This window comes from Chenopodium album, chromosome 17 (assembly GCF_948465745.1).
Source record: "Chenopodium album chromosome 17, dcCheAlbu1.1, whole genome shotgun sequence".
NCBI classification, from domain to species: Eukaryota; Viridiplantae; Streptophyta; class Magnoliopsida; order Caryophyllales; family Amaranthaceae; genus Chenopodium; species Chenopodium album.
This window is the reverse complement of record NC_137850.1, coordinates 915,572-938,143: the sequence shown is the minus strand read 5'-3', so window position 1 is coordinate 938,143 and position 22,572 is coordinate 915,572. Positions and strand designations below refer to the sequence as shown.

Below are 22,572 nucleotides of genomic sequence, written 5' to 3'. Positions count from 1 at the left end.
TAAAAGTTAATTTATTTATATACTTCGTATAAATTACTAAATATGGTCAAAGGGTTTGTAAATTGAGATATATGGAGTATTATTTAACCAACTTTCATTTAAATTACATTTGATCCTAACAAAGATCTAATCCTAAATTAATTAATTGTACATCTCTTCTCTACCATATAAAAAATACACTTCAAAATGAATAGTATGATATCAATTGTACCCTTCAAAATGTGTATTTACATATATACCCTTATTAATATACGAAAGTGTTTAGTTACTTAGGCCATGTTCTATTCACCTTATTTTAAGTTCAGATAAGTTGTGATAAGGGTTAATCAGGGCTACCCAACTTCAATTTATAACTAAAATAAGTTCTAATCTAAATTCAAAGAAGTTCAGATAAGTTAAGATAAGATGAAGATCAGATAAGTTTAGTAAAAATCAAGTGAATAGAACGCACCCTTATTTTACCCTCATTAATGATAATATACACTTTTTTTTAAATGTCTTTTTTTTAACTCTTAAAAACAGTGTATGGACATTTTTTATTTATATATTTTCTTCTCAGTAATGCTATAATAACTAAATTTATGATGTAAGGCCAAACAAAAAGAGATTTCGAATTTGGCTAGTTATAAGCGCGCACAGCGCGCGTTAGTTGCCCTAGTAATTTTAAAAGTGCTTTGATCAACAAATTTTAACTTATTTAATTTCAAACAAGTTTTAAAACATTAGCTTCATTATTACAATAAGCAAATGTTAATGCATATAAGTCATAGCATTCGATTAAAAAAGAGCCAAATCCTAGATGTTATCATATTTTATCTATCAATATTAAGGTGCTTAATCAAGTACATGCCAATGATTGGTAATGGTATATAATAAAAGAATATCAAATAAAATAAGCAACATGTTTATCTTTACACTATTTGTCAATTATCTCTATAGTTTTGAGGGGAAAGAAAAGGTAACAAATGGGATGCACTAGTGTAAAGATAAATTTAGTTGGTGAGGAGAATCAAGAGATGAAGTGTCACCCTAAAACCAACTGGATCTATGAGACAATCACCTATAATTTTTTTATTTTTATTTTTTTTCAATAGTTTGCCTTTTTTTTTTTTTTTTTTTTTTTTTTCTTTTAGGTTATTATATTGGATGAAGAGACATACGATATAAGAATTTAACAAGATAATTTCAGTGAAAGGAGCATGCACAAAACGCGTGTAGTAGTGATTGTTTGCTAACTTGGACTCTTTGAGTAGAGGTGGTGGTAGTAGAAGTTGACTTGTTTCGAACTTTAATTAGGTTGGTTTTCTTCATTTGAGATAAAGTATTCTTAATTATTATTATTATTATTATCATTATTATTTTTATTATTTTTTTAATGGTATATTTTTCCCTATTTTGATCTGGTTAAGAAGAAAAATATATACTTTGTATTATTGTTATTAGATAAATTACGCAAGTTTTGATGGAGTTGGAAGGAAACTTACCTTATGTGTTGGAAAAATACTTGTTGATTCCAAGAATAATAATAGACAAACCAAGAATTTCCCTGGAACAAATTCGATCTCCATACTCGAATCAAAAACATGTCCTCCTTCGATTGTGCAATGGTTTGGTACCCACTGGCTTAAAAGCAAAATACGCTACCACTGATACAAGTTTTCCGGTGACGCACGCCCCCCAAGTTTTACACAACGACCTCCGCAATCCATGTACCCGAACTCGAAGGTTGAAATTGTTCAAGAACTGTTCAGATCTCAAAGGATAGGTTTGTGTTTAATGTGTTTAGATTTTCTCGAAAGTTGTTTTATTAAAGAGGCACTTGTTTGTATTTATAAAGTTCTAATAAAGGGAAACCAATAAATCCAAATGACCTATCAGTTTATGATGTGCGCAACTAGCTAGGCCCAACTAATAGCCACTCCAAACAATATTTGACATACACGGTCATGTAAAAGAGGGTTCACAACCGTGTAGACAGGTTCATTTGCAAAACCACGCAACCGTGTAGAGTAAGGTACACGACCATGTATGTCACACAATCATGTAGTACAAGGTACATGACCGTGTAGCGGATAGTTGTATAATAATGAGTTTTCAACCAAGGAGTTACTCTCATCTGCTAGGTCGGACAAACCAACCCGATTCAGTCTGAGACAAAACCTTTTTGGTTGCAATACTAACTCCAACATTATGAAGTTATGAGTGATGACTTTGAGGTGTCATGAGCTCGAGCCCCACCAACTACATTTTGCATGGGAGTAGAGGATTTGAGGATTTCCTTACCTCCCCTTTCTACTCTCAAACATATGACTCTTATCATTAACAATTAATTAACATTTTATCACATACTTCTATCGTTTTATGTGTAATTTTTTATCGCTAAATATCTTTAATTTCAATTAAAAATATCAAGAAAATTACATATTATAAATTACACCATATTACGAATTGAAAGTAATAAGACCTAATTAGGTTTGGTCAAATTAGACCAGATTAGGTCAGATTAACTAGCACTGATATCAAAGTGGAAAAATAACTACAAGAATTAAACAATAATGAGACTATTTGAGTACTCCCTCCGTTTTTTTTAAATGCATCACTTTCTTTTTATGGGTGTTGTTTTTTAATTGCATCACTTCCTTATTTAATAACTTTATATTATATTTGATCATTTCTCTCTCCTACTTCAAACCTCACTTAAATTATGTTACTCCATCATTTTTCTTTCTTCCATAGTCCCCACTTATATAATAAAAATATCTACTCTTCCTCATTATTTTCTCTTACATGGTCTCCATCTTACTTTTACAATTATTAATCCACTCACAATATAATATTACACTCCTAAACTCCGCGTATCACCAAGTGATGCAAAAAAAAAAATAAAAAAAAAATAAAAACAACCGGAGGAAGTATTATATAATACATCAACACTATATAAATACTCAAATCTTCTTCTATACCTACATGCTATAAATTTTTTCACAACTTTCTCTTTTTATTTGATTTAATTTTTCATATCTTTTGCTAATGTATAATTAAATATATTAATTTTCTTAAAAAAAAAAAAAAAAATTGAAAATCAAAATGTGTGCTAAAAGTCACAATATGACAATTAAGGAGAGACAGAAGGAGTACATTATATAACATTTATTTCCGCGGAAAAAAAAAACATTTATTTCCAAGTATTGATCGAAGGTGTGTTAGTTTATGAAAAACGAATTCTCTCTTCGTTTTCTTTTGAATTGTAGCTTGATATATATATGCTAATATGCTCAATGGTTAACACACGGATGAAAAACTGTTTATTTTATCTGAACCTATATTGTTTGCAAAGCTTAATGCTCCATGTACTACTCCTTTCCAATTACTTTAATAAGTTTATCAGACAAAATTAAACAATACTCCCCCCTCCCTCTTATTTAGGCTTTGTTTGGATAACTAAGTGGGAGGGAAAAGAAGGGGAGGAGAGGGAAAAAAGATGAGTTTTCCTTTCAAATCTCTCCATCGAGATCAATTTCTCACAAATTAATCCCTCCATTTCTCCTCCCCCCTTCAATTCTCTTCATTCCTTATTTGTTATCCAAATGAAGGATACTCTATCCCTCCGTTTCTTTTCCCTCTGATCCCTTTCCCTCCATTTCCTTTAATCCAAACATAGGGTTAAAGTGTTAAACTTTCTGCTTTCTTTTTTTATTGCATCGTGAGGAATCTCACGCTTACTAATGCATTACTTAAGCTATTAATATCTTCAATTATACTTTTGTAAAAATTATAAAAAATTGATATTTGAATAGTAAATTTTGAGACGAATCTAACTAGATCCCACATGAATATGCTTTTCCTAATAGATAAATCACAAATGATGGTCGAAGAAAATTAAGAGCAACTCCAATGGCAAGCTAATTGTCAAATTAGCTTGTCGTGCCACATAAGCTTTTAAGCTAATTGTCATTTTAACTCCAATTGCTAGCTAATAGCTTACTATATAAATGGACCACACCTTCTTAATTTACGTTGATAAATTTCATTTAATATATTCTAACTTGTTTTATTTTAGTCTAACTTGCATTTTCTAGCTCAAATGATTAAGCTAGTAGGTAGGGATTATTTAATATTGCAAGCAAGCCCCTATCTACAACCATTGAAGTTGCTCTAAGTAAATAGTGTAAAAGTACTTATGGTGCAATAAAAGAAAAATAGAGGAAATATATATTTTTTCAACATACTCTATCTAAATATTAAATTTCTCACCTCTTATGTTCCCAATTTTAAAAAAAAAAAAAAAAAAAATCCTCTCCCATCCCTTATTTTTTTAGTACAGAGTAACATATTATTTGATTTATCTCTATTATATTTTCTCATAATTCGTAATTTTTTAGTACTCCATTTACTCCACTTATATAATTTTATATCAAAGTCAATTAAAGGTATGTTCTAATCACTTAACTTTTACTTATCCAAGGTTACATAAAACGTATCAGACCTTATTAAAACTTACTTTGGTTGTAACTTGAAACTTAGATGACCTTAATCAAAACTGAACTTTTCCGAATTTAACTTGTCTAACTTATTAGACCTGAAATAAGTGAGAATAAGATGAACAGAACATGCCCTAAGTTGTCTAAATTTGTGTTGATTAAAGTGTAATTTCTTTTTTTTTTTTAGAATTTTTTTTTTAAATTTTTTTATTTTTTTTATTTTAAAATAAGTTCACCATTAATGCTTTTTGCCTTTTTGCACTATTCATTTAGCCAACTTTGACTTATTTTTGTAATTTATTTAAGTACTTCTTGAAAAAAACATACACCATATTAGTCCATCTCCAATGGTGAAAACTCAACTTTAGTATTAAAATATAAAATGAGTTGTTTTTTATACTCAACGGTGATACCTGTCCACTTCTTAAGTTGAGTAGGGCGTGTTCGACAAAATTTAGCTGTGAAGGTAGCTGTTAGCTGTCAATAAGCTGTAGCTGGGAAGATAGATAATTTAAGTAAGAGTGTTCGGTAAAGTAGTGGTTGACTAGCTGTTACACATAAAAATCAATATTTTATATTTAATACTATAGATTACATTTTCAATAGCTACCTCTACTTTTAAAAGCTAATATTTCTAACTTTTCATAAAAGCTGCCTCCACCACTAAAAACTACCGTAACCACTACTTTTCCAAACACTCACAATTTTTGTTAAGTAGTGGTCAAACCATTAAAAGTTACTCAAATACTAGCGTCGAACACGCCATAAACTTAGTAATTTATTAATGTCCTTTACAGATAAATACTCTCTTTCTCCTAAAAAGACGTTTGATGAGTCTCACCATAAGAGACGGTCTTGTGGATACGAATTAGAATCGTGAGGAGAGTGATTAAAAAATAAAGATAAGAGAGATGGGGCCCATAAAGACAATGGGGTCCAGTAAGTACCCCACCACCCATGTGCCCTCCTTCCTGTCTCCACCAGCTCCTGCTTCCTTCTCTCTCTCTCTCTCTCTCTCAATCATTTCTTTCTCTCTCTTCATAACCCCAATATTCCTCCAATTCTTCCTCCCCCACTTCACTCCTCTCCCCTTCGTCGGCGGGCTCCCCCTCCTCCTTTCTCCCCTATTTCTTATTATTTCCCTCTTTTTGGGCCCCCATTTCCTATATATTTTTTTTATTTTTTTTTATTAAAATTTCAAATTTCACACTCCTTAATCATTCCCCCATGTCGGCGACAGACGGAGCAACCAACGGCGGCGTTGGCGGCGCTTTAATCGAACACCCTCACTCTCTCTCCTCCCAACACCAACAACAACAGCAGCAACCTCAGCAACAACAACAACAACGGCAGAATACGACAACAACCGCCACAACAGCGCTAGCAGTTAAGAAAGCGCCTGCCAAAGATAGGCACAGTAAAGTTGACGGTAGAGGAAGAAGGATAAGGATGCCTATTATTTGCGCCGCACGTGTGTTCCAGCTCACACGTGAGTTGGGTCACAAGTCCGACGGTCAAACCATCGAGTGGCTTCTCCGACAAGCGGAGCCGTCGATAATTGCTGCAACCGGCACAGGCACCACACCCGCCTCGTTCTCGACTTCTTCTCCTCACTCTTTGGCTTCGCACCATCATCTTCGCACTGCGGGGCTTTCCTCTTCTGTGGACAGTAAAACATCACCGTCTCCGTCCCCGACACCGTTTTTACTAGGAAAGCGCCTCAGGACTACCGCCGAGGAAAACGAGGCTCAAAACGGCGTCGTTGATAAGGAAGACGTTGTTACAACGGCTTCACTTGGGCCGACTGCTGGGTACTGGGCTATCCCGGCCCGGCCCGATTTCTGGAGCTTTGCTGCTGGGCCTGAGATGGTTGTGGGCCCGGGTGGTTCTCTTGGGCAACAAGCGGCGGCTGCGGCTGCTATGGCGGGTAGATTTCTCACTCATACGCAGCAGCAGCAGCAGCAGCATGTTACGCTTGGAGAAGCTTCTAGAGTTGGGAATTACTTGCCGATTGCTCAGGGACATCATCTTAATCTTCTCGCTTCGTTGTCGGGAGCTCCGGCTTCTGGTGCTGGTGGGTCTTCCGGTGGCCGGAGAGACGATGATCCTCGTTAATTTGTTGATGAATTGGGAGATTGTGTATTGTAAGTAAACCAAAAAAAATTGTGCATTTGCTGTTTAATTTTGTGTGTTGAGAAGAGCAGGGAATTTTTTTAGTGAATTTTGTTTAAAATTAGGGTTTATGTTTATTATCGAGTGTGAGTGTGTGTTTTCTTTCTCGAAGGGGAGGAAAGAAGAACAAATTAGGAAGTTTGCTGTTTGATTGATTAAATTCAATTTTAGGGTTTTGATTTTTAGGGTTTAGGAATCTCTTTCCCTTTTTTAGGGTTCCTTGTTTTTTTGCTCTGCTGCTGCTGTTCTGTTCAAATTGGAAGGGGGAGGAGAGAGATTGAGATGAAGAAAGACTGGGTGGTGAATTGAAATTCATTGTAATTTGTCAGCAGAGTTTTTGAATTTGTTCAAATGAAAAACTAAAAAATTATGGGAAAAACCTATGGGAAGGTTTTTTCCTGTGAATGTCAAGTTGCAATCTTTTTGTAATTCTATCTTCCTTGATCAATTGCATAAATCCTTAGCAACCCTTTTCGTTTCGCCTCAGTTCAGTTGAATTTATGGTGTGGAACTCGTTGTGCTCATCGCCATTGGTGTGGCGAATGCCCGAGTTTCTCAGCTGTAGTAGCTCTAGCATGTTTGGGGACTGTTGTGTGGTTAATATGTTAGATGATAGCCTTGTGCTCTGCTGTTGTGCATGCATGCATTGAGTTGTGGTGGACTTATGCTGTGGATGTTCGCTCTCAATCTGCGTCGCCGTGATACTAGGCTGCTGAATTTACTTTGTTCAGTGATTAATCTGTTATGTTCTTGTTAGCCTATTTCATTTTGTGCAATCAAATTAGCTTGTAGCTAAATTATGTATGTATCTCTTGTATGTAATTGTCTGTAAATTGTAACTTGATTGCTTAGCTTTAATTTATTTTGGTGTGAAAGTAATAAAGGAGCCATCTTTTGCTGTTCCACAAGCAATGTTTCTTATTTCTACTGTTTTTTTTTGTTGTTGTTACACAACACGAACTTCACATGTTACTTAAGAGGAACCCGAACTCCTACACAGCATGAACACAAATCAACCCGAGCTGTTATTATTTCATTTTCTTACATAGTCTTTGACATATTTGGTGAACAAGTTGAAATTGGCACGGAATCAATCACAAACCCGACCTATCTCTTTGTTTTGCCAGCTTTTACTTTTATGCGAGTTTGTATCATCATCGGTGTTATGAGCTGTTGAGGAAAATGATTGTCATTCTTAGCTCTGGTTTGAGGTAACTCTGTTCCCCCAGTTCAAGTAAAGCTTTAAAGAAAGTTGTGGTTGTTTTCTTGGAAGTTTATTTCAGTTTAATTCAGCGATTGTTATCGCGTTCTCATTTAGGCAGATTCTATATTGATGGAGAGGACAGAATTGTTGGTAAGATATTACGATTTCCTCTTTTAGGTGGAGTGATGATAAATTGATGATAAGGAACGCTTGGATGCTGTAGTTTCAACTTGATAGTGTGTTGATTGAGTCAACACATATTAGCTGTCAGGTTCAGGAATTGAATGACCTTGTTCCTGGTGGGGTTTTTTGTGGTTGCTAGATTCTGAAAATGACACCCCTTTTCTTGCTTCCTCAGAGTTTTCATTACCTTCACAGTACAGGGTAACCGACTTTTAAACCCGAATGTAGCGTTGTTCCAACTCTCCGAGTGCCCTGTCCATGGTGCTGTTAATCTGTAATGCCTTAAATAGGCTAAACAATGATATATAACCATTTCTGTTTAAGACAATGTCACTGCACTTTACCCTCTCGTGGGATCGACGCTTAAAATGGCCAACTTTGATGGATGGCAACATACTCAATACATAAACACACCTAAATTTCTGTCAGTCTCGCTCTGATTCCTCTGAAGCCTTGATGTTCTCTTCAAGGCTTCATGCTCAAGTCTCATACTAGAAAATAAGCTTAATGATATTAGTCTTGGCCATTTTTTTTATCCCTTCATATTTTTTTAATGAGCTTAGAGTTAGTAGGAATAATAATGAAGTTGCATGGAAACTTCTTCATCTATCAACTTTTGACGACAGTAATGTTGTAGCTTTATTTAGGAAATGTTCATATTATGATGTGACCAAATCCCTAATGAACCCAATAAGTGGCTACTAATTATATGCCAGATTTGCACTAGGTGTGTTTATATGATTATATTAATCATGTCATTAGAACCTTTTGTGTCCTGTCAATTTGTCTGTTTCAATTAATGTTATCTTGCAGTTTTAAGAGATTAGTGCTGTACTTAAGCCTAATTATACTAGTATACTATTACCAACATTCCACTGTAATTGATATATGCCAGATTTTAGAACCATATAGCAGCAACATCTTCGAAAGTGATCGTTTGGTTGGCATAAAAAGCGAAGTTAACACATTTTTCCGTTCAAAATGTATTAGGGCTTGTTGTAGAGACATCTGCACTGTGATTAAATCAAGGCCAAAATGAGGAAAGTTATTAACCCAACACCCGACCCTCTACATTTACCATAGAACAAACTAATTTCCACAAAGCGGAACTCAGCTTGTTTACAAGAAATTCCTAGAAAACGCAACTTCTTACATTTAATCAAACGATCACTTACTAAAAGGATCGACGGTAGGGTATTGATGGGTGTAAGTGTATAGTCAGTGAATGAATGGTATGTTTGATTCAAAAACACGAGGCATGCTAAGAATGAGCAGGCAGAAAGTAAGTTGAAGACTAAACTCTGCAATGTAAGTGGCAAAATATAGTGGTGAAAACTGAAAAAGAGAAGGATGGGAGAAGAGAAAAGACATACATGCAAAGATACAGTACAAGTACTCCATACTCTGCCTTTTTTTTCTTTTTTTTTTTTTACTTAGTTTATTTATTCTGGGCTCCTCATAATCGATGCCAATGATTTTTCACCAGCTCATATTACTTAAGTTGTTGGTTCCTCTTTTTCCTACTTTTGGATCGATTTTGTATTCATTTATTTTCCCACTCTTCAAAGTTTATACTAAACTTGGAAACAAAATATGAGAAGAATAAATTTGACTAGTTTTTTGTGCTTTTAAGCTCAATTTATATATATAAAAAAAAAAGGTTCTATTTAAACAAAAAAGGAAATTTTTATTAGAAAATAATGTGCATGGTTTTTAAACTTGAGGATTTTGAATAATAATAAATAAATTAATTCTGAGCTTCTTTGATGCAATTATTAGTTTATATTTTGGTTATTATATTTGAAACATGTTAATTTTGATAACCGATTTGATGATTTCACCCTACATAGTTTTTTTTATTTTTTTTATTTTTTTTTCTTTAAACAATTTTTTTTTTTAAGTACCATATAGCACCACATATACTCCGTAAGGAATATGATTACAAGTTTTGATAAGCCTAACTATGTATAAAATTAAATTATACTCTTAGTGTTTTCTTTTGAAAAGTAAGATGGCAAAGTTTATTAAAAGTAGTTAGATTAAGTACGTCAAATAAAAGCACCCCAAAACGAAAATCAAATACATCAATAAGAAAACATAAGGCCGGGGTTATATGAAGTAGGTGTTATTATGACGTTTCTTGGTTGAATGGTTGTTGTTCTTCTTATTGGTTAAATGTAACCATTAACCTCAATTGACTCAATTGCCATCTCTAATAATGAGCTGAGTAACACTCAATACTAATGAATAATATACGAGTACTCAACTATGAAACCAAATTAGAGTTTGATTGGATAAATGGAGCTTAGCAATAGAAGAATTAAACTGTATGGCACGAAAGCACACTCACAATGAGTGGGGTAGTAGTAAAGAGCAGAAAAACGTCAGTTCCCTATCTATCCCAATACAAGTTGGCAGTTGGCAAGCACTTTACTGTGTACATTTAGTGAGTACTTTGTAACTAACATGTGCTGTGTACTGGATCTTATGTCTTCATGTTTGTCCTACTTTTTACATCTTTCTTGGCTGCTATCATGTATCACAACCACAAACTCATCACTAATGCGTACGATCAGGATTCAGGAGACGTTGGTTCATGGTTTAATTGGTGAAATTGATCCGTACTTGATAAATAAACTCAAACCCAAATGAGTGGTTATCTCGGCAGTTACATGATTTGAGCCCAAGAATAAAAGTGACTTATATTGTTCATTAGTAATGGACCCATACAACCCGGATAACTTAAAATCGAACTCTAAATGACTCATCCATCGAATACAACTATAGTACATGAACCAAGGATCTTCACGGTTTATACTAATTTTGTTTCATATTTTTTGTAACAAAGGATATTATTTGTGAGATATAAAATACAAGTATACCTTTGTTACAAATAATTCGAAACGAAGATAGTATATATGAAATGAGGAGTATGGGCTTGGGTTTGTTTGGATTGATCCCTTTCTTTGACTTTGCAAAGTTATATGAAATTGTAATATCCAAATCCAAAGCCTGATGAAATCAGCCCAATCAATTAGCCCAATCAATTACCATCTTCTTTTTTCATTCTAAAAAGAGATATGGAGTCTAAAGTTTCAAAGACGAGGGAAATTGTGTGTGCGAGTGTTTGGGAGCGGGAATTAGATGACAGTGCCACAACAAAGTTTATTAAGAATATTTTCCTGAGTGGAGTGCACTCCCAAGTTCCATTGAAGAAGCTTCTGAGGTAAGATGTTGGTTTCTTTTTCGATCATCGAATTTCTATTTCACAATCTAGGGCTTATCTTTGATTTAATTCTCAGTATACTCAATTTATTGTTCGATTATCCCGTTTATAATTTAATTTAGGGTGCAAACTAGTTTATAATTAAATTCTGAAGTTGGAGGCGTTCTCCCTGAAATTATGATTATTGAATCAAATTTGGTTTCTATTTTGATTTCTAAGGTGTTGCAGAACCGTTTAGCTTATTATTATTATTATTATTATTATTATTATTATTATTATTATTATTATTATTATTATTATTATTATTATTATTGTACAGTTTCAACTATTGTACGGTTTTCTTTAAGCAAGTGTTAAACAGTTTCAATTGTTGGTGTTGTTGTTGATATATTCGAACAATGAATTGACAATAAAATTGTTGTTGTTAATATTGTTGTTGTTGTTGTTGTTGTGCAGTTTCAAATATTGAACGCTTTTCTTTAAGCAAGTGTTAAACAATTGCAACAAAACCTAACAAGTTTATCTGTTGGATTGAAGGTAACAAGTTCGATCAAATGGAGGATTACATAAGCAAATTACCAGATGACATTCTTATTCACCTCCTTTCTTTCTTGCCTATAAGAGATGCTGTTAGAACAAGGTCATTGTCACCTAGGTGGAAAGACCTTCCCGATTTCCGTTCCATCCTTGAGTTTAATCAGTTTCTAGAGATATGGAAAGCACAAAAAATAAGTAAATTTAAGCTCAAATTTTACCTTGCAAAAGAATATGATTCACATATTGATGGCTGGATTGCTAGTGTTACCGGAAAGAGAGTTGAGGAATTGGACCTCAACTTACTTTTTCGCGCAGTTGTGCTCCAAAATATGCTTTATCTTGTCATCTTTTCTACTCTAAGGCATCCTGTTTGAAGCATTTACGCCTACTATGTTGCCAGCTACCTCTTTGTTCAGGGTGTAAAAGTGGATGTAATAGTTGGCTGGCTCACTCGATTAACTACACTCGAGTTGAGCCGTGTCACTTTGCTTAAGAGTGATATGGATCATATCTTTTCTGTTGTTTTGAATCTCACATCACTAACCATCAATTCAATATTTCCAAGCAACCAATACCATGACTGTTTAAATGTTAAACTTCCCTATTTAAAGAAATTGGTTTTTGCGACAGACTCAGCCATTTACCTCGATTGTCCTTATCTTCAGATCTTTGATTATACTAATAATTGCTGTGATGAAATCACATTTTCCCAACTCCCTTGTTTGAGGGAAGTGTATTTGCGGATTTTTAGTCAAAGAAATGGCAGCTGCTCATCTAAGTTTGTTCATCACCTCACCAGAAACGCTCCTAAGATTCAGCACTTATTTCTTAGGTTAAACACTGAGCTTCAGACTATGCGTAACAATGCTTGCAAGTACTGGTGGTACCTGAAGATATACGACAAACATGTTAGTACTGGTTGTTGTTGTTGTTGTTGTTGCTGCTGTTGTTATTACTGTTGTTGTTGCAAGTACTGGTGGTACCTGAAGATTACTATTGTTGTTGTTGTTATTTTTATTATTATTATTCTGATTATTATTGTTGTTGTTATTTTTATTTTTAACAATATTTTTAATGGTGTGTACTTGTTTATTGTAAATCGAGGGTTCTGGTGCTCGTCATGTAATATCACGACGTTTGAATGCGTCAGTTAGGAGACAGTCTTCTCGTTCAGCACCGTCACAGCCCGAGCAGCAATACGGGTCTACTAGTGGTTGGTCGGGAGACCAACAGTCGGGTAGTAGTCGGCCTGTGTATTCGGCTGGTAGAGCACCAATATCATCTGACGAAGACGATGAAGACTTGGGTAGTCATGCTGATGACCAGGATGAAGAATCAGGCCCTCAGGATTATCATATGGTATATAGGGGTCAGTATGGGAGATTTGTTGGTAGTGGATCAAGTCAGCCTACTACTAGCTCTGTAGAGACATGGTTAGTGCAGGAGCCGATGCCGGGTGGTCCCGAGGATGGGACTGTTATCCCTAGTTTTGGCGGTCACGTGGCCCGATATATATGGGCGGAGCAGGAGCGTAGTGTTTTGCGGTGTTTGAGTAGGACAAAGTTGTGTGTTGATCTGGTTAGGTGGCGAGGTCGTCAATCAGCGGAGAGCCAACAGTCGATTGATGCCAGTTGGTTGTCTCACTTACCCGGGCTTATGTTCAAAAGACTTGATTGGCCGTTGATTTCTGCATTTGTTGAGAGATGGCAGCCAGATACAAACACATTTCATATGCCATTTGGGGAGATCACGATCATGTTGCACGATGTGTACAACATTCTCGGGCTACGTGTTCATGGGCAGATGGTCACCACTACACCTAGCACGGACGTGCTACGAGACGCTTGCTCGGTTACCATGGATGTGACTCCGGATGATTTGTCTGAGATTTGCGGCACGAAGACGATTTGGCAAGGTAGTGGGGTGTTGACTGATAAGATTTTGGAGTCAACATTGGAGGTTGAGAGAGAGTGGGGTGATCAGTATAATGCGTACGTGTGGTTAGTGCTTGGATGTACATTGTTTGTAGACAAGAGTGGTAACCGTACACATCCTTCCTTCCTCCACGAGCTATGTTATGAAGATGTCCCTATTAACGAGTACGCATGGGGCATAGCTGCACTAGCTTATTTGTATCGGCGATTGGGCACGACATCACGGAAAGGTGCTGATTCGATCGCTGGATGTCTGACGCTGCTGCAAGCGTGGATTTACGAGTACTTTCCGTGCTTTCGGCCTCAGCAGGGTACCTTGACGAGGGACCTTAATATCCCTCGTGCGTCTGTTTGGGATGTTGGCGGGGGATGTCCTAGCAAGAACTTGGAGCGCCTATTAGCATTTCGTACTAGAATTGATGCGCTGACTGAGCGAGAGGTGAACTGGCTACCGTACGGAGTTGATCCTGGGGAACGAGTCCCCTCCACTTTATTCATTGGCTGCATCCGGTACCGTAACATCATTGAGCCGTACATGCCCGACAGAGTTGTTCGACAGCTTGGATTCGTGCAAGGGATTCCACGTGACATTATCAGGCCAAAGAAGGCCAAGAGACCGACTAACTTGAAGATGTACCGGGTAGACTTTCCGACCGAGATGACAGATGTGATGTGGAAGAGGTTTGTCCCTGGCGCGTCCCACAGTTTAGTATTTGGTGCCCTCACCAGACTCGTTGCTGGAGCTCCTACAGTTTTTCCAGGTTACATGCAGTGGCTGTATAGGTTTTCTCAACCTCGGGTATCTCCAGGTTCAGGAGTTACAAGCAACCTTCCAGAGCGGACTAACACTGATTATGTAAGTTTTTGTGCTTATTGTACTATTAAGATTGACGAATAATAATTGTTTTTTATTTAATATATTTTTGTTTGATTTGCAGTGGATGAGTCGGTCCATGGAGATTCACCAAAGAGCATTGGCGGAGTATCCTCACATGTCGCATGAGACCAAGGCATTGACTGAGCAACTTTTATTTGATTGGAAGTCAAAAATGGGAATGTAGATTGTTGTTTAGTCATTTGAACTGCTTTATTATTTGTTTGAACTGCTTATTATTACTTTGTTTTTTAGATCTCAAGGGATGTAAAAACAGAGCTGGACATTTTTTTTTTTTGTGGCATGTGATGTTAGACCTTAATGTTAGACTTTAAACAGCGTAGTTAAAGTACATTAAAATCTAGATTTCAAATTAAAATATCTACAAATGTTCAAAGCTAATCGAAATACATTACAAACTATCTAACTAATGCATCCCACATGTTCCTTCTACTTTCATATTGTTGGTCCCATCCATCGACACTAGCCTCATGGTGCTCAGTCCACCAACCGGCGATCGGCGGGAGAGGTGAATCAGGTGTTAGGTCAAGACGGATGAAATGTTATCCACCAACTGTAGCAATCACGAACTCTCGACTCGGTGTCCGGACCCCGTTCCGAGCCCTCAGTGGTAACACTGTGATGCATGGGTAGTAGCATGTTGGCACTAGTCCTACACATAGACAAATCACCCTTGCATTGAACCAAGTAGCAATAGGAAATAAATCTTGAATGGTTACCATCCAATGCCTCTCCCCAACAGCCCCACCATCCCATCGAATACGCTTGATGTTCATCCATAGTCGTCCTTGCCCGTAAATCCGTTCGTACAAGTCGGGATGACCGGCGATCTCGTTCGCTATTGTTTCCTGAGCATCAAACCACTGCGCCTGATCACCAAAAAAGAAGTCGGCCACACAACGAAAGCCACAGTTCCCGTCACCAATAACATCCTTCCATGAAGTAATGTACGGCAACATTGGGCCTGGAAGCAGGTTCAAGTACCTGCACTGATTAATGTCATTTGGATCTGCCGCACATAATAAAAAGTCAGTTATTAGTAAATCTACAAAGGACCAATTCATTTAATTTCAAAAATAAATCGAAGTTACTATTACCTGGTTCTTGGTCACCACCACGTTGAGTGTATTGACGGTCCACATGCTCAAAATAACTTCGATCACGCCTGGTGTCATTGTTCCTCCGTCGACCACGAACGTTGAGGTTCACATGTGGTTGCTGAAGGTGTGTTTGATCCGGATGCAGCTCCTCTTTAATGATGCGAGTCACATTTCGACGTACAGCAGGATCACTTTCCATGACTTCATCAACCAGGGAACGAAAATGTGCAGCCTCCTCGGTCGAATCGTTACCAAACTCCGGAATGTTAACACCATCACCAATAACCAAAGTCTTCCAGAAAGAATGAATTTGGCTGGTGTACAAGCCTGTTTGTGTAACTATCGACTCGTGTATCTGGCAAGCACATGGTAAACCATGGGTGACTCGCATAGCACATCCACAACGGTCATAAACCTGGTAACTCAAATCCCGCATCCTTTTCGTCTCCTCATGAAGTTCTTTCAAGCAATGTTGAGACACTTTGCCGTTTATACGTGACAACGGCAACTGTCTATACAACTCACCAATTTTAGATCTTGATTCCTCCAACTTATTTCGAATCTCAATGATTTGATTACCGATATGACAATTAACTCGGGCCCATACGGTATCCAAAGAACCTGTCATTGATCCAGATTAGTAAATACATTATAATTTTTTTATTATAATTACAACTACAAAATAACCACAACAACTAATACAGTAAAACAACTAACCTGTGGACGATTCAAACCACATCTTCACAGCTGAATGTTGGCTCTCAACTCTACAGTTGTTGATGTTACCAAAGTGAAGAATTTGGTTCGTCCAATATTTCACAAATTTGGTTTTATGACAAAGCCACGTTCTCTCAACATACTCAATCACTTTCAGAAAACTTCCCCACTTTACTTTCATGCTAGTGACAGCACGATGATACTCCGCCTCGGTTGTTGCATCCATGATATGTTTCCATTTTCCATTTTTAAAACTAGCACCTATCTTCTTGTTTTTGAACAACTTCGTCACCTTTGCCTGCACATCTTTGTTAATGTGCCATCGACATAGTAAATGTGACGTCCCTGGAAACACTTCTCTCAAAGCCGCACATAGGCCAAGTTCACGGTCTGACAAAAATACCGATGGCTCTTTATCAAACCCAATCAACTCCCTTAATCTCTGCAACACCCACCGATAGCTAGTGGTGCACTCGTCGCGCATGAAAACATAACCAACTAGAAAATTCTGGTTCGTCGGTGTCACACTTACTATCTCAAAGAACGACATCCCATATCGATTGGTCTTGTAAGTAGAACCCATACCTATGACATGTGGGTATGTGCGGAGTATGTTGACTGTGATCGGGTGCACCATAAATGCATGTTGCAACACGTCGAGATCATCGGCCATGACCCAGTAAATGTACTTACTCTCTCTCGCCAAATGAAGAAATTGCTGAACAACTCCTCTTCCTTCGGACATCTCCATCCTGAAATCATTCCGGCAATTGTAAATGTGCCTGATGTTTGGATGATCGTCAGGAAATTGCTCTGCAATAGTAGCCATGATGTTACGGGGCGCAACCTTGGACTTTGTCATGTCACGCACAACCTGTTTTGCACCCGGACTCAATCCGCTCACTTTACGATGACCCTCTTGGTACACAACCATTGCGTGGTTATGTGTCCTGGTGTGATCGTTTTTTGCCCGGATCTTCCAACTATCAGTGCTGATTTCATAATATATCTTGATGTAGAAAGGGCAACCATTAGCTTTGGTTTTTGTGTCCTTCCGTATCGCGTTCTCCAAATCTCTCGGCTTGATCCTCCGTGACCGATCACATCTCAAATATCGATACGGCCGACCATCTCTGGTTTTGTTATAAGACGATTTCACCAAAATAAATCCCAAATTAATGGAAACACCATCCGCCCATGTAACTGCATCCTCAAACGTTGGAAAGAACGTATCCGTGACGAAATTCCCACTATAATTCACACCGTCACCGCCGTCTTCAGATTCCATATCCTATAAAAATTAAACAAAACAACAGTTTATGTCATTATTACAACTAATTTTATTATTTAGTAAAATAACTAATACTATTAACAACACTCATACTACCAATAATAATAATAATAATAATAATAATAATAATAATAATAATAATAATAATAATAACAATAATAATAACAATAATAATAACAACAATAACAATAATAATAATAATAATAATAATAAGGTTTCAAATAATAAAATTACTAATATGACTACTAATAACAACAACAATTAAATAACAATAATAACATTATTACTAATTATTGAAATTATCAAAAACACAAAATTACAACAACAATAATAAAATAAAATAAAATTACAACAACAATAATAAAATAAAATAAAATTACAACAACAATAATAAAATAAAATAAAATAATAACTAATTTTTTTTTTTTTAAAAAAAAAAAAAAAAAAAAAAAAAAAAAACTGGAAATGGGACATCCGCCCAAAATATCCGGATGTACCATGGAGGATCCGCCTAAAATTTCCGGATCCTCCATGGTACATCCGGATATTTTGGGCGGATCATTACTTCCGCCTAAAATTTCCGGAAGTACCATGGAGGATCCGGAAATTTTAGGCGGATCCTCCATGGGACATCCGGAAATTTTGGGCGGATGTCCCGTTTTCAAAAAAAAAAAAAAAAACTTACAGAATGTTGCGACGCATTCTCCGGCGTACGAACTTCCCAGTCGTCCCAGCCGTCCATTATCCTAGATCCGTCGGAAAAAACTTGATGATTTAAATGTTTTTTTTTAAAAAATATTTAAGGTGGTCGTGAGGACCGATTTGGTTTGAAGTTGTGGGGACCGATGTGCTCGGGATTTACAGTGTACTACTTTGAGGGGACCGATAGTAGGTAAAATGTGCATGAAGGGAACAAAGTCCTCGTTTTATATTACAATTTCGATGAAGGGCATACTTGTCCATTCAAGTCAAAATGAGAGCGTTACTATGTAAAATGGGAGCGACGAATAGCGATTCACAAAAAATTTTGTTGCAAGTAATGTGTAACGTCTATTTATAGTAATTGTTGCGAGTAATTCGTAACGGAGGGAGTATACTTTATGTTTTATACTTTATGTATTGTTAAGTCGTGATAGTTTTGTATTGAGAATCTTAACACTAATATGATGTGTTTAAATCAGCACGTTGTGTTTTGTTTACCGTATACTTAATTGTGTTGTAAAACCTTAACAATAACATTATTTTTTGTGTTTGATTCATGTTCTGTCACTTTTGTCGGCTCCACTTTTTCCTATTGTTGGTTTGATTTTTAGGTGTTTGAATTCTTTTTTTTTCCATTTGTTCATTGATCCCTTATATTCTGTTTTGATTATTTTAAAAAGAAAAAAATAATAACAATAATAATTTCTACTTTTGTTGATATTCCAATATTAAGTCTAACTTAATCTTTAATATATATATATGGGAGTAAAATACAGGTGTCCTAATTTGAACTACCCATTATGCCTTTTGAAGGCAATTAATGCAATTTTGATATTTCAACTAAAGGTTCCAATTAATGATGAACTTGTTTGTACGAATTCGTTTCCCATAGTATTTTAGCTTTGGTGTAACTTAATTTGCAATAATAATACACGTTTTGTTTTGTTTTTTGTTTTTTTTGTTTTTTTTTTAAAAAAAAGTAGTGGAAAAAAGATCAAATACTAATCTAACTCAATTATTAATAAAAAAAATAATAAAGGAAATTGATTAATTAGTAACCAATGCTTTAAATTTGAAGAAAAAAATATATTATACATGATAAACATTTTTTTAATAGTTACTCACTATGTCCCAGTTTATTTGCGACATTTTGATTGGACACGTTTGTTGATGTACATGTTTGATCGTCGATATCTTTTATTATATATTTATAAAAGCTATAAAAATTTTATATTAAGAAATTACACATTAAAATAGACCCAACAATATCTTATATGATTACATTGACTTTTATATGATAGTTAAAAAAGATGGTCAAAGTGAAATATGTGAATAATGCAAAAAGTCAAAATGTTACGAGTAATTTGGAACGTAGGAAGTACAAAATTAGAAAACATGTACATTACCATTTATAACAATCTTTGACAAGTGTGGTAATGCACATATTTGTACTTTGGTCAAAGATTGTTATAAATGGTATTACCACACTTGTCAAAGATTGTTATAAATGGTAATGCACATATTTGTATTTTGGTGTCAACTTCAGGGTGTAATTCAACCTTACGTGTGTAACACCCCAAAATTCGAGTCTTTTTAAAACAATAAGAGTAACCTTTTAAACTTTCAAAACTCAACCATCAAACCCTAGGAGTGTTATTGCTACACTTATTTTCCGTAGAAAATAAATGCAAAGCAAAACGAAATGCAATTTAATGAACTAAGTGGTGCAAGTGGTGGAAAAATAAAATAGTCATTACATTAAAACTGCAAATTATTTAAAAAAAATAGTTAAAAGGAAAATAAATAAGTTCAGAATGAAACTAAATTGTCTTAGCTACGTGATTATTCTAACATCTCCTCACATGTAACCGAGTACCCTCTTACCAACCTGCAAAATAATCAGAAACAAGAAAAGAGAGAAAACTCCCAAAATCAGATAATCTAAGTAATTCCAACTCTATCCCGTAACATAAATAATTTTAGTTCGAAAACATTGTATACATAATATAGTCTCATAGCCATTATAATACTCAACCATTACTTCAGTGAAGAAAGGGGAAAAGAACACTAGTAAGCCGGGACTAGTCCCTGTCACCACCTACTTTATAGAGGGTCACGCGTAACCCCAAATGGCCATAAGATAAAACAGAATGTCCCTAGTGTGCACACCCCTCACTAATACCCAGTGATTAGGAAGAAGACTAACATCAATATACAATAATTAAAATCAACTTGTAGCATCCATAACTACTAATGGGCAATCTGTTCTTCACCCTTTCGGATTTCATTTTCATTCTTAGATTAAATTTCACTGTACATTTTATTAGATTAAATTATCCGATTACACTGTACACAAGTATTGCACAAATCAATTTATTCCCAAGTAACAATACTTCAATTTCAGTATTATTAGACCATAGTCATCCTACATGACATATAGACCATCAATCACATATAATCAATCATCCAATTCCCAAGTTTTATTTATTTTAAAAACTCATACAATATCAAATACTCAAATTTTTCGAAAATACATATACTAGTACACAAAATAAAAAACTAGTATATAATATGATTCCATAATATCATATGATAGCACACTCATCACATATAATTACATAATCACGTAGTTGATACACAATATTTCATAACAATTTCCTAACGGGATTTTAAAGATGATGAACATTGAAAATTACCTTGATTGTGTGTAAAAACTCAAGGTAATTAACCTCCGGAACGTTCATCTATTAGCCTCCGTCTACAATAATAGATATTAATACTAAGTCAGTATGACTAATATAGATGATACGAAGTTAGTAGTAGTAGTACACTAGTACGTTGTAATATGTTGTATTGATAATTAGTTTGGAGAAATAAGAAGATTTTTATTATAAAATTATAAGCCAACTATGATCATAAATTTAGAAGCGTAGAGTACTGAATAAATAAGTGGTCCACAACAAACTTTTCCATTCTTAGCCTGCAAATCCCACGCACAAAACTCCAAAAACATTTCAAAGGTTTTTACTTTGGCAGAAAAGAAAACAACCCATTTTTTTTTAAAAAAAAATTCCAGTTCGTAAGTTTTAAGATGTTCAACGAGGAGCAAGAAGATTAAAGAAATTTAGTAGGTAAACAAGAAATCAAGAAAAGGTTCAATCAGAGTTTCAAATTTGCCAAGCTCAATCTAATACAAGAGAATCACGGTAAGAAAACTCATGGCTTATTGATGAAAGATCGGTTTGGGATGACGACTTGGGCAAAATTGAAAGGGATGGGTATTGTATCAGCTTTCGGATTTAGATGTATATACGTATTAGAAAGCTTAGGTTGAATTTCTCTAGAATATTCAGAAGATAGACTCGGTTCAAATTGAGTTTGTTGCAAATTCCTATTGAAAAGATAAGCTTTAAATTTATTATTTTATCAGTTTTCATAACAGTTTCTGAATTTATCAAAATTATTTTTTTAAAATATTAAATCCGAAAATAGAAAATACTTAATATATATATTTGAAAATAAATTATAAATTTAAAAGTTTATACTAGCAAAATTGTTGACTAAATATACTCAAAAATTTGGGGTATTACAATGTGGGTTTGAGGTTGGGTTGTGTTTCCTCTATATGGCTAGTTCTGTAGGTTTTAGTGTATGTTTAATTCACTCTGCAAAGTTAGAGAGTTCAGATAGCATGGTGTCTTTCGGTGGTGGGTTAGTAGTTGGTTGTGGTAGGACGAAGGTCTGTGTGTTTTGGTCCATGATTGAAAGTAGGAGTGTCTTTAGGGAATTAGTCGAGAAAAGTAATTCCTAGTGTCGGTTAGCAATGAAGAGATTAGGTTTCATTGCTTTTAAAAACTTCTATCTGAAAGAGGCTCCCCGGACATAATGTTTGGGGGTTCATAGCGCTCTAGTAATGTTGGATTTCATCCCACTTGAGGAGGATAAACCAACCACACCCTTTCGAATAGGTACAGAGTCACATGGAATTGTGACTCAAACTATAGTATTGAGCCAAGAATCTCTCTTGACTATTCTAACTTTGGGTTATAGGGATTGCTCAATTTGTGAGCATTTAGTCTTGCTCATAAGGTTTTCTCAATCAGGCCAAGGATTTTCGTTCCTTTCGCTAC

At 35.4% G+C, this 22,572-nt stretch overlaps 1 protein-coding gene and 1 long non-coding RNA gene across 2 annotated transcripts; both read left to right on the top strand.

The window, feature by feature from the left end:
- The first annotated feature begins 5,515 nt into the window (after positions 1–5,515).
- LOC145589320 (transcription factor TCP21-like) lies at positions 5,516–7,561 on the top strand. Its single transcript, XM_081645843.1, has one exon. It carries the CDS (start codon positions 5,709–5,711, stop codon positions 6,594–6,596), a length of 888 nt encoding a protein of 295 aa, XP_081501969.1. The 5' UTR covers positions 5,516–5,708; the 3' UTR covers positions 6,597–7,561.
- A 3,445-nt stretch (positions 7,562–11,006) lies between these two features.
- On the top strand, positions 11,007–12,332 carry LOC145587308 (uncharacterized). Its single transcript, XR_014101246.1, has 2 exons — positions 11,007–11,266; positions 11,804–12,332. It is a non-coding gene; the product is annotated as an uncharacterized LOC145587308 (long non-coding RNA).
- Positions 12,333–22,572: the final 10,240 nt, after the last annotated feature.